The sequence below is a fragment of the Tuber melanosporum genome, assembly GCF_000151645.1.
Source record: "Tuber melanosporum whole genome shotgun sequence assembly, scaffold_125, strain Mel28".
In the NCBI taxonomy this organism is placed as follows: Eukaryota; Fungi; Ascomycota; class Pezizomycetes; order Pezizales; family Tuberaceae; genus Tuber; species Tuber melanosporum.
In genome coordinates, this window is record NW_003298783.1 from 319,337 (window position 1) to 332,522 (window position 13,186).

At 44.6% G+C, this 13,186-nt stretch overlaps 2 protein-coding genes; both read right to left on the reverse strand.

Annotated features, from left to right (window-relative positions):
• Positions 1–437: 437 nt before the first annotated feature.
• On the reverse strand, positions 438–3,762 carry GSTUM_00002116001 (uncharacterized protein). XM_002836032.2 has 5 exons: positions 2,603–3,762; positions 1,935–2,545; positions 1,513–1,875; positions 1,107–1,455; positions 438–1,054 (listed from the first exon to the last, which is right to left on the reverse strand). Exons 1-5 carry the CDS (start codon positions 2,999–3,001, stop codon positions 908–910), a joined length of 1,869 nt encoding a protein of 622 aa, XP_002836078.1. The 5' UTR covers positions 3,002–3,762; the 3' UTR covers positions 438–907.
• A 1,807-nt stretch (positions 3,763–5,569) lies between these two features.
• Positions 5,570–10,734, reverse strand: GSTUM_00002118001 (uncharacterized protein). XM_002836033.2 has 14 exons: positions 10,264–10,734; positions 8,966–10,188; positions 8,792–8,907; positions 8,539–8,747; positions 8,272–8,415; positions 7,788–8,115; positions 7,544–7,721; positions 7,389–7,495; positions 7,038–7,341; positions 6,809–6,988; positions 6,557–6,753; positions 6,290–6,499; positions 6,153–6,233; positions 5,570–6,100 (listed from the first exon to the last, which is right to left on the reverse strand). The coding sequence occupies exons 2-14, from the start codon at positions 10,013–10,015 to the stop codon at positions 5,914–5,916; spliced, it is 3,291 nt and encodes a 1,096-aa protein (XP_002836079.1). The 5' UTR covers positions 10,016–10,188; positions 10,264–10,734; the 3' UTR covers positions 5,570–5,913.
• Positions 10,735–13,186: the final 2,452 nt, after the last annotated feature.

Here is a 13,186-nt window from a genome sequence, read left to right on the forward strand (position 1 = left end):
CAGCTCTAGGAGCATCATGGGTATTGCCATCACGAATTTTGGCTCTTTGGATTACTAATGAAACAGTTGATTTGGGGAGGTTCATCGACTTAGAAATTTTATCATACCCCATATCAGTATGTTTATATAGGGCATAAATTTCTCGGTTTGTCTTCGTGTACTCTTCAGGTATGTGGTGGGGCCATGGTTGTGCAGGGATGTTCGGGTGATGTGGCAAAAAAGCCGTTGCTACGGACCGTATGAGAACTTATTAGACAGGGCTGTACATAATCGGCAGGAAGCCTTGCACGGTTATCACTCCTGGGTCGACCATTCTTAAGTAGATTTCCTCAGGAACTGGCGTACGGAATCTCTGTTTATCACCTCGGAGTCTTACGTTCGCAACCTATCGGTGTCTCCTTGGTTATGATCATCCATACTCTATGATTCTAGCCGGATGCCAGGGTGCTAGATATTCCCATCCATTTTTGACAACCCATGCAATAAACTCGTAAGCATGAATAACAAAAGAAAATGGAGAAAGAAACTAAAAAAAAATTGTATGTATAGATATCCCGCCGGTAAAACAACTCAGACAGTTTACCATTCGCTCCGCCATCCAAAAATGAGACTGAGGAAATTAAAAAATGAGGAAAACAAGGGTGGGAAATAAAAGATGGGCGATAAGAAATGGGAGAACAAAACGGAAAGCCAAGGTTGAAAATACAGCCGGTGGGGATGGTGATAAGGGGAGTGGAACAAAGAATAATGAAAAATCAAACAAGCAATTGACGCCCCACCCGTCTTTCCAAACTAAAAATTAATAGAGGAAAACAAAAAAGAAACCGATGATGAGCAAACGCAAAGGAAATATCCCCCCGCCAAAACCCTTGTCTAACCGCCTTGCATCTCGCTCTGGGTTGTTGAATTATGTCTCCATTTCACAGGATATACCATCCTCGTCCATCGCCACCTCCTGGTCTGGCTCTATGGCTCTAGATGGCTCTTCCGATGCAGTTCGCGGGGCCCTATAGAGTTCTCCTAGGGAGTCCGCGGGAGGTGAAAATGAGAATACCTGATAGTTGTTAGGCGATAAACAAACCCCCCCCCCGATAACGTCAACATACCTCCATAATGGTTCTAGTAGCTCTAGAAGCTAAAATAACGGCTTTCTCCTCTTCGAACGCAACTCTCCATACGGCATCTGCGGGGCTCGAAAGCTCCCTCACGAGTTGACCAGTCCTGAGATCCCAGACCTTTACTCTTCCATCGGATCCACCGCTCACAATTCGAGTCTCATCGAATTGAAGAGATGTAACACTATTATCATGGGCAGCGAGCCGGTGCACACATGCATACTTCTCCAAACTCCATACACGGACTGATCCATCTGATCCACCTGTTACGAGAGTATTCCCACGCATTTGGAGCTGGCCAACAAGTGATGTGTGGCCTTGGAGAACTGCCATTAAATTTCTAGAACAGAGACAAGGGTCAGCACAGGCCTGCATTGTGGAAGTGATTGTCACGAACCCAGTGTGAGGATCCCAAATTCTGACAGAGGTATCAAGCGACCCCGTAGCGATACGGTTACCATCGAAAGCTATAGCATATATTTGACTGAAATGACCAGAAAGTGTTCGCAGGCATGTACCCTTCGATATGCTCCAAACCTTTGCTGTGGTGTCATAGCTTCCACTAACAACCAAATCACCGTGGATCTCCAAGCACCGAACACTAGCTTGATGCCCAACTAAGACATTCAAACAGACTCCCTTTTCAATATCCCATATTCTTAAAGTAGTATCACGAGATCCGGATATCGCGGTCTTGGGGTCACTCATCTTCAAACACCTCACTGTTGAGGTATGACCACGGAGAATGGCTTTACAGTCGCTGTAATCGCCGCGATCAGCTCAATTACACAATAAATTGAAATAACAAACGAGGCCTACCCCTTTTCCATGTCCCATACTCTGACATCCCTGTCGCAGCCACCGCTTACTAATGTGTTGCCCCAAGGGACCATTGCCCAAACGCCCATCACGTGTCCAGTCAAGGTTCGAAGGAGCTGCCCATCCGCATCGAAAACATGAATCTTGGCGTTGTCTAAGGCAATGACGATGTGTTCAGGTGTTAAATGAAGCGATGTCACAACGCCCTGATCAGGTGTGATATGTCTAGCTATCGCCTTTCCACCGGTCCTCCACGCGGTCTCCACCATGTATCTCTGCTTGAAGTGGGATTTGTAAGATGTAACCTTTGGTCGTCTCCTCTTTGCCCTCATGTTCTGGGGAGAAATTTCGGATGTGAATCCGGAGGTAGTTGGGAGAGCGTGCGCAAAAGTTGCTTCCTTAGGAGATATTGGATTGGCTGAAAACAGTGACGAATCATGATGATGCGTTTGGTTAGACAAGCTATACCCAGCTACACCACTGAGGCGTCTGTAACTATGCTTCTCACAAAGTTTTTTCCATGTAAGATCATCGCTTAGGAGACCATGCCAATGTTTGGATACTTGTGATGCTCTTGCTAGTGTTTTCGGGTCATCGATGAATGAGATTACCTAGAAATGATTTTAGCTCATCTTCAATTTAATCATTAGCCAGATGTTAGGTCCTACTCTTAAACATAGCTCATTCGGCAAAGACTTGAAAGGATCCTTTTTCAGTCGAGGCGAGACATAATTAAGCACGAAACTGAGCTGCTGCGAGTCGCAAAGATTCAAAATTTCGGCTAAAAATCTTTGCCGTTCCTGGGAATCCAACCTACTAAAGTGAGGTCTAGCATCTCTTAAAAAAGCATCTTCACTCTCACTTGCAGTTGACCATGTTGGTAAACGATGGATTTGCGGCGTTGGTGAGGGCGCTGGGGTTGGTGGACTTGCGGGTGCAGATGGGAGAAGATTTTGCAAGGGCGACACAATAGGGCGTGTGGGTGTAGGTAAAGGTCGGGGATGTGAATGTGTTATTGCCTCTGGTCTCCTTGATGCTCCAGACAAGCGACCCGGACGTGGACCCATACCGGATATTCCACTCCCGTCCATATCGCCAGTATCCGAGTCCGACGTTCGACGTGTGCTAAAACTCATGGGTCTCCTATAATCACCCCCTTCCATTTTCCAATGATAAATAAAAGCTGCAACTGCTTGGATAAAGCCGCCAGTTCCGTCAACGTCGTATATACCTAGGGTCGGCTTTGTTAGGTTTTTGGGCGTAAAGGCAAATGGCTGCACAATCCGAAGATTGTTGGGTCAAGCAACAAGGGTATCCGATGTCGATTCGTAACTGTAGTTTCATAAACGAAAATAAACAGACAAGGGTTTGTGTGGCTTAAGCCAAAGGTACAGAATCGAACAATTTGGTAACGGATCCCAGCTATCTGCAAGCCAGCAAAGCGAACAGATAATGGTGGTGGCGATGATGATGATGAATGAGCGGAAGAGAGCGCGGTCGCGACAACAGGGTGTTGGGCGGGAATTGAACAAGGCAATAAAGGGAAGGATATTGAATAAATTTGCGCTCAAAATTGACGTAAGCCTTGAGCGAAATAGAAACTAAGAAGCATACAGAGACAGCGACTAAGGTTAAACCTTAACTGTAAGCGGGGGACAATCGATGAGCGTGTAGATGGAAGGATGGAAGGAACGGATGTAGTGGATGAAATGGACGGAGGAATGCTGCTGCTGGTGCGCTGCAACGTGCTGGCTTAGTCTACGGTGTGCAGGTGAGGATGTAGGGTGTGGGGGGAGTTGAGCAAAGAAGGTTTGCAGAAGATGCCCGCGAGCGTGATATGTATTGTACTCGAGTATATTGTATATGCGATGTAAAGTGTGTGCGTTTGAGTTTGTCTGTAAACAGGTTTAGAAGGAGTTTTATTAGGGGGTTCTGGGGTTTTGGCCGCAGAACAGGGCGAGACAACTGGGAGGTGAGAAGTTTAGTGAGTCGGAAGGGGTCTGATTGAAAGCGAAAGAACCGGGAATTGGGAAGACCTATTTTCAGGCCTTCCTCGATTTTATTTATTCCTCCTCGATGAAAAGGGGAGAGGGGGAGAGGGTTAGGGGAGAGGGGGAAAAAAGGAGGAGAGAGAAAAATTATGGTGCGAGACTCCTGTCTGCAAGCGGTGTGTGGGGTGAAGGTTGAAGTGAAGTAGTGGAAGAGAGCGAGCGGCACTCTATTTCTCCTCTTCCTATAGTATCGTGCCTCGAGTTCTACCCAACTAAGCGCAAGGGGCGACTGGAACACAGAAACGCTCACAGAATGATTTTGGCAAATGGGATAAAACGGGGAAAGAAGAAAAACCTGATGTGCTCACGGGTACAGTACAATTTTGTCTTTTAAATTTGATGCAAAGTCCAAAGAGGAAGAAGGCAAAGGAGAAGGCAAAAGAGGCGAAGAAGAAAAAGAAAAAAAAAAGGGAAAAATCAAGTGAGAGAAGAAGAAAAAAAACTTCTACCTGAAAGGGCTGATAAGAATCAGACCTCAACTCCAGGTTGTATGTATCATGCTGGAGGGAGGAGGAAAGGAGGGGTGGTTACTGGCGGAGAGGGTGGGAACGCGACTTCGCCAACGGCAAGGATAATTGCAGTGAGTTACATGAAAGAATAATTTACCACCGGTCGCCCCTCTAGATTTATGATACCTCACTTGTCTGGCGAACTTGCTATGGGCGGCTCGCAGGGTCGACTCCAAACGCCTACCGGCACTGTGCAGGACAAAAGCTGCCAGGGATCAAAGGAGCGTTAAGACCACCGGTGAGCTTCTCTATCATACCTCTTCATACTACTACTTGATGGCCCATCAGCGCAGCATACGAAGAGAATCAACTGCTAGCCTTAAAGTCCGTACAGCTGTACTCGAGTATTGAAAGTTCCCCTGGCTCTCGCTCCATCAATCAATATCTCATCGGCTGACAGCGCAATACTAAACCGCGATGAGAAAGAGGCGCCACCGAAGGAAGAGGGGGCTAAATGACGACAGAGCAATGCTCGAGATACTCGAGTACCGTGTGTCTGTCTGCAAGAGTAGCGGGACTTAAATTCATCGTCAGTTATTCCAAGTGCCACACTCCTGGTCTTCGCGGTGAGATCTGAATGAAGGAGTGGTCTCGTATGAGCATCTCTGCCACTGGCTACCGTAGCAGGAGCTGAATACAGTAGCCTACTCTACCAAAAGAACTCTTGATCAGTGTTATGACCCTGGCTTAACTTTACTTCCGAAACGGACTTAGTTAAAGCGCTACTACTGGGCGGATCATCCCGCCATTATGGTAATTAGCTTTTGGAGCGCAGTCACCTATCGACGCATCAAATTATGCCGCTATCCTCTCCAAGCGACACTGGGAGTCGATCACTATTGCCACAGCAGTAGTGATCGCCACTCAATACCAGGCAATGAACCATACTCGTACGGTACGAGTATTGGTATCTGGATACTGCTTTAGCGGTCCGAGGCGGTAGGGTTAATATGATACCTTGGATTCGGTGTCATGGTATTTCCTAGTCCGTCTTCATTTTTGCTATTCTCTTTATCGGGTGGGCCGGGGGTCAACAAATCATAGGTGGTCACTCGTTGGCGTCACTTTCTGCATATTTGGCTTGAAAGAAATTTTGCGTGATGTGCTATTACCATCATGACCGTCATCCAATACCACCAGCCAAAACCAACAAAAAAAACTGCCCTGCGCGTGCTCATGCTATCATACCAGCTTTTTATCCCAGGATTGAACCGTGAATGGCGGGCTCGTGCAATTATGCGTATCCCGGAACGGCAATCTAAACAAAAGGCATGATGAAGAAAGGAGGAGAATGAGAGAGGGGGTAGAGAAATAAGGAAGAAGAGCTAGAAGAAAGTATAATCCGGAATGAAAAACTAACTACATAGCCAACCCTCTTTGGAATAGCCTTGTTAATGTAATAACTCATAGACAGTGTTTTCAATGAGGCCGAGTCTCCGATCTTACACTCTTCATTTCTCCGTATTTGCCTCTCTCCTTGGTGGTGTCGTATGCCTGGAGCAGTCGTGACTGTCCTTCGTCCGCCTGAGAAAAGGCATATCCTCTCTGTTTCCGCATTCGTTGTACCTGGCGTACCTTACGAATAGCCTTCTGAAATTGTTCCATTCTATCAAGTCATTAGTATTTGAGTGTCAAAAACCAAACTACTCTAGCTCTACCTTGGTCTATAATCTTGGATGTTGTACTTTTGGATCTCTTGAATGTGGTGATAGGTTTGTGGGAAGTACATTCGCTTGGCGCTGCGCGATTGTTAGCTTATCTTGCGGAAGGGAATGCTGATTACTTATCAACTTACTATTTCCATGCAAAATCGCGGACCAAACACAGGCAGGGGAGAATGACAACCATGGCCCAAAATACTGGAGAGGTTATAAGCCTACCAAGGATACCGTGATATTCCTCAGAGAAACCAAGCATAGGAGCTACCGTAGCGTATGCGGGCATAAATCCCATCCAGATCAACATAGAGCCGGGAATAGCCATGACAGCATATTTGGTCCACATACTAAACTCGTGTCAGCAAATCAAGAGGATTTGGTAGGCAAGAGATATCGATATGTACTTGGTAACAAGCGCTGCCTTTCCTAGAACGGTAGCTAGAACGGCCGTGTACAGCGCGGTTCCCCACAACCAATGGCCGGCTGGCTTCCCGTCTGCTTGAGGATGGTCGAACAGGAAAATCAATTCCGAAATTATATAGAGAACAAGCGAGTGGTAGAATCCGTTCACCAACCACGCCCAGAAACTAGTTTGTTTAAACTAATAACAGATCAGAACTAGTAATGCTACAAAGAGGGGGTGTAGGGGGATGCACGAATAGGCCCTTTTGACCTAACTGATATAGTTGTGGGTAACGATCAAGTAATCTTGCACTTATGAATTGGTCGAAGATACCCATGACCAATGGGGGCAAGACAGTAAAGAAGACATTGTAGAATGAGAGTGTCCACGATTCATAGATGACTTGGCCAGAAAAGCCGTTTTGGAAGGAGAACTGCTTCATATTAGAACTGCGAAAATAAAACAAGGTGGGCTATACTAACCCAAAACTGCGTCATGTACAAGGTAATATTCTTGTAAAACGAATAAAGGATGACCTTAGAGATACGCTGGTAGCTCCAAGCCCCATGAACGAGCAGCAGTTTGCGGAGGAACCGGAATTGGCCAATAGCGACGTCTGCACTACGTGCAGCCTGCAAACCTTCCACGCCGCTGATGCCAACGCCGACATGGGCTGCTTGAATCATACTAACATCATTCGCACCGTCTCCGATGGCGAGCAGGATGGCTCTGAGGTGGCGTTTCACAAGCTTGACAACGAGGGCCTTTTGGAGGGGGGAGACACGACTAGAAAACTTAGCAAAATTTTGCGATGTAGAAGCAGAAACGCATACCAACAGATGACAGCCTTGCATAGAACAGCAAGATCGAGGAAGGTCTTTTCCAGATCCTTCTCAAGGGCAAAGGTGAGGGAGCGACCGTCAATGATTAGAGCTAGGGCCTGGACAAATAAGTACAAATTTTGTCATATCCCTGAAAGGCGCTTCACCTCTGGCTCAGCACCGGAGCTCTTTTGCGCTTTGATAGCTGCCAATTTCTTACTCAAATCGTTCCTTGTGCTTTCCATGTCCTCTTCGTTGACAATGACTAAGTTCATATCCTCACTAATGAGTTTACAACTCATTCCGATGTTAATGGCAGTTTCTTGTCTATCGCCGGTCAAAACCCTATACAGCGTCAGTATCACTACCCAACAAGTAGGAGTAGCATCTACAAGGAGTTTGAGTTCATACCAAACTTTGATGCCGGCCGTCTGTAATGTGTGAATTGTATCGGGGACACCGTCTTGGAGTCTGTCTTCGATAGCCGTCGCACCAAGCAGATAGAGTTCCTTCTCAACGAGTTCTGCGGCTTTATCGAGCTCCTCTCCACGATTATTTATTGTCGTGGCGGCCTTGTCGTAGATAGCCGACCATTGGCGATATTCTTCATCAGGAATCTCTCGCATGGCCAAACAGAGGGTTCTTAGTCCTTCTGTGGCATAATCTTCTAAATGCTGGAGGGTTGCCTCAACCATCGGATTGTCTTTTGATAGCCTCTCCATGATAACGGTATCGGCGCCTTTGCAGTAAATTCTAACTTTCCCGTCGGGGCATCTGAGAATTGCAGACATCCTCTTCCTAGTCGAATTGAACTCGCAGATGTTTAGCAATTCATAATCGTATTCCTGACCCTCGACTAGCACGGTGACACTCTTTGGCTTTCGAGTAAGGAAACGATACCCTAGTTGAACAGCGCCTTCAACAAGAGCACCTTCATCCGGGGAAGCAGCTTGATATCTTATTTCATTGGGATTGTTGTCTTTGCGCTCTGGGATAACCGTGTGACAAGTGGCGAGGAGAGTAAGGAAGTGATGTATAACTTCACGGGAGGAGTGAGATTTGAGATTTTCCTTTAGCCTCGTGAAATCATGTATCCCAACCTCCACACCATCTTGAACAGTTGCACGACGGTCCTCCGGAACCTCATCGGCATAGCATATACCAGCAATAGAGCACTGCCGAAACTCCATCATATTGCAAGTAAGGGTACCGGTTTTGTCGGAAAAAATGTACTCAATTTGCCCCAGCTCCTCAACAAGGCTAGAAGTTCTGCAAACAGCGGGAGTGTCCGTATCCGGATAGTAAATATCAAGGTCGGAGTTGATAAGGAATGCATGCGAGTATTTAACGATTTCAACAGTGACAAATAAACTGGAATGGGTTAGCGTGGCTCTGGGGGAAGGGAGGTAACGCACCTGATAGGAACCAAGTTAGAGTACAGGACCCAGTAAGTCAGAATATCAGCGAAGAACTGACGCACTTTGTTGTTATCCCCAAGGTACAAGTAGGACATGGTAGAACTCGCGGTTGCCTAAGGCTTGGTTCAGTTTTCCCGTCCATGATCCGGGCCACTGAGGGTTTTGACAAACCTGTTTGATAACATCGCCAATAGAAGATACTAAAGAAAGAAGCAGTAGAATTCCGACAAGCATGATGATGTCCACGTTGAGCTGTCTCTCTACCGCTGTGCGTTTAATGGGCGTTGCAGTAGCGTTTCTCATAAGTTTAGTTTCGTGACCTGTGAATACAACAACGCCATGGACCCAGGGAGTGTTTCTCAATGTGGCTCCTCTGAGTAGTAGCTGGTCAGGACTGAGTGGCAACTCTTTTTCCCCTCCCCCAGCACCTATTGTCAAGGTAGCCTCGTATGTGTAAAGACTGCTGTTTGGTTGCTCGGAACGGATTCTTCCAGAAAGTCGGCTCAACTCACTCGGGCTGACCAAATTTGCGGTTTCGGGGATGGCTTGCTTGATCTTCAGATTTGTCTCCCCATCTAGATTGGCGGTTTCGATATAGCATAGTCCTTCTGGTTCAGATGAAGCCATAAGCACCAAATCCGACGGAAAGGGTTCTTCTGATTCCACTCTAACTATGTCTCCCACCCGAACATTAATCCATCTCTGTGTCTCGAAGGATGTTCCCACGAGCACCCTGGCCTTTGATCTGTTCAATTCCTTATCTTGGGTTTTCCGCTTCCAGTCCTCGACAAGTTCCTTTCCCGCTGACACCAGTAAAACGACAATTAAAGGACCAATAGTGGTGTATTTGTTAGTTGGTGAAATGTTTGGAATCTGCTGCAAGGCTGCTGTGAACAAGAAAAACAAGTTGGCATATTTGGAGAACTGCTCGTAAAGAAACTTGGGGATAAAAGTAGCGATGTTATATTTTGCAGTAGAAATGTGATTGTCGACATATTTCCCAACAGCATTAGCTCGTGGATTGTTGAGGTGAATTACTCGCGGTCCTAACGTTGATGGGTCCACTTTTCTTCTCCCAAAACCGAACTTGAATTTGCTCCCACTGCTCCGTCGCTCCGTTGACCCCCGACCTCCGGACGCGCCCTCTGCACCCCCGGCAGTCGTACCCTTTGGTCGCGCTTCGGTCAGCGGTAAATCCATCTCGCTGTATTCCGGTCCCATTCCCAGCACTGATTTTACTCTCTCCACCATCCCTTGTTGTCTATTCCTAACATTCCCGTGAGCGGCATCGTGTTGTTCATCACTCGCAGATGCATAGTGATAGCCACTAGCTGGGCGGCCTTCCTCAGGATATAGCTCTTGGTCATCCGCATCATAGTAAGGCTGATAATTGCCTAACACAGATGTTTGTGAATAGGTTCGGTGAGCGGCTGTCAGTCCTGGACCCGATGCAGAAAGAGAGGAACTACCTCCTACAAAGTCATCGTAAGAAGTGGAAGCTCTGTGAGCGTATTCGTCCTCCGAGATGGCGGGAGGGCGACCCGGATTTCCATAGTTGCGACCCTGATCATCAAGATCTAGGAGTAAGTCCTGATTGTTCGAGCTGCCCGCCATAGGACTGGGCTACCTCGTGGGTTTCAGACAGGTGACGAAAAGTCTATTTTCGTAGATTAAAGGTGGTTAGTGAGAGCGGAAAGCACACTGAGGGGAAGGGGGAGGCGCTGTAGGAAGCTCTTTCTTAGTTGCCTCTGTTTTGTGGGTGGATGGAAAACGGGAGGTGTGAAAGTCAAGCTAGAGGCGAATCTCATCGCCGCTCGGCATGCGAATGAATAGAGGCAATAGGGTTACGGTGAGAAATAAGGAATGGAGGGAAAGGAAGGGATACCGTGGTGTGCTGATCAAGAAATCGAACTGGAAAGGGGAAGAAAGCTTAGTGTCTTTGTCCCTAGATGGATGGTTGATGCCTGCGTTGACAGATACGGGTCATTAGGTTAGAGTAGGTAGCTGAGTGAAAACTTTGGCTCAGCAAAACCGATGGCAGAACACAGCAGGTTGAAGCTTTGGGTTACAGGGTTATCTTTGGAGATAACTGGGGCGAAATAGCTAGTATTTTTGAAACTTAATGTTGGGAATTTGCTACAAGTAAAAGTAAAATGGAATGATTTCATCAAACTTTTGGTTATCCTCTCAGGTGTGCTCTCCTGCTTTGGTTTGTGCAGTAAGTCGCTGTCAACCCTTCTTGTATCTGGCGGATCTTGAATTGTGGAGGGGGGTGGAAGCCACCCTATTTTTAGAACTCTCTGACAACACGTAAGAGCACATTGCAAGCTCTGAAGACCTACAAGTAGTGCGCAACTAGATATCATACAAAGCTATGACGGTTACTTGTGCTACGGTTGTGGCGGGCCTCAGTAACGTAACCCCCCCTAGCGGCTCGATCTCTTACAACCTGGGTCACGATTCCAAAGTGACTAACGGCTCAACACAGCATTATGGCTCACCATGCTGTAGAAGCAGTGTAACTTAATACAAATTCGTGGCTTAATACAGCTTTGTGGCTTAATGCAACCTTCGGGTTAGATGCAACCTTCAGGTTCAATACAACCTTATAGTTCAAGGTCGTATTGTAAATTGTTGCAATTTTGTAGAATAATTGTAGTTCATGTATGAAGCCAGGAATGTAAGACATAGAGCTTAAAGTTGGAGGCAAATTCAATCAGATGGAGTAATATAGGTTTCAGATACTTACTAAAAGGCTAAAACAAGAGAGGATACAGGGGTAGAAAAGGCTGAAAGATATAGTGCTTAAAATTCAACTTTATAATAAAGCAAAGTGTAAACTTTTACTTGATGGGATCAAGGAAAGGGGAAATATTAAGCATATTGTACAGGGTTAACAAGCTTTAAGAATAACAGCCTTTATAAAAGATTAAACTGATACCTATTCTGATATTAAGAGATGACTGTAGTAGGAATAGTAGTAGAGAATAGTTTACTGAATAGATGTAATATTGGTTAAGTACCTTCTTAGCTAAACATGTTTCATCTTAGCAGGAGCTATTTAGGCACTTGGTAAAGAGAGTAGTTATGATACTAGGTAGGGTAATAAAAGTAGGTAACTTAAGAGTTACAATAACTTATTATATAAGGAGTTAGGATACAGTTATACTATTCTATAGGGCAGTTCAAGGTGCTGTTAGCTTATATTCAAACTAGAGTTACCCTGTTTGGCCAAGGAGGTATTATGTAATAAGATCATGTTACTCTACCTTAAAGGTAACCCACTATATAGAACATTACATGAAATTACTATTGAATTGTGAATGGAATGATCTTAATAGCAATGTAGACTACATAGATATAATATTAAGAGAATATTGTAGGCATGTTTCTATTGAGGAGATAAAAGGTATGAAGGCAGATTGGTAGAGATTCTTGACCTTAATACCGTGTAAATGAAGCAGACAGTAGTGTCTATATATACAGGTTTGTATCTTTTGCTTAAAACTTGAATAATAGAGGAAAATAAAAGAGAGAAACATCAGTGCAACTGTATAAAATAGTAACATAAGTAGGAAATTTTTAAGAGAGAACATGTTTGACCCTAAGAATCTGTTAAAATATTCCTGTAAAGTATGCATGAATTAGAGAGATTGTGAGAGAAATTACAGTAAATCTGAAAAAATAATCTCTAATATAAAGTTTGAGAAAATAGATAAATATGGGTGCTGATATGCGAAAATTGGTCTGCTCTCCCAATGCAACAAATTAGCCTTGATGCATATGATACTTCTTGACCTTATAGAGTATGATCTGAAGGCCTCAAAATATATTTGTCATAAAAATTGAACCCTTTGTTAGCTTTTAAATTTAAAATATTAAATTATCTGTTTTTTTTTTAAATACATAGTTGAATAGTTCATCTCTCAATCTACCTGAAATATATTTATAAGGCAGTTGTACTATTAGAATTAACTGTTATAATAGATTTTGTGATTTTTGGAAAATTCTCACTCTGGCACCAGAATCCTTAAATCCAGATTAATGGTATCTGATACAACACGTCTTATTAGTAAAATTGGTTGAGTGATAATTGGTGAAGTAAATCTTTAGTATAATAGTAATATGATAGTTATGAGATCGTAGATGCAAGTATACTATTGGTTCGTGATATATTTGATAGCTTAAATAGTCTTTGTAAGTCCAGTAATTGAATCATCATTCTTCTCCTATTATCATTTCTTAAATTCTTAAATTATGACTTCCTCAAATTCAAACTTTACTCTTAATGAATTGCAAATTCACTCTTCTTTTTACAATGATAACACTGATAGAACCTTTGGTGAATTATCTGAAGAAAGCATTGCAGGATATTCCTCAAACTCTGATACT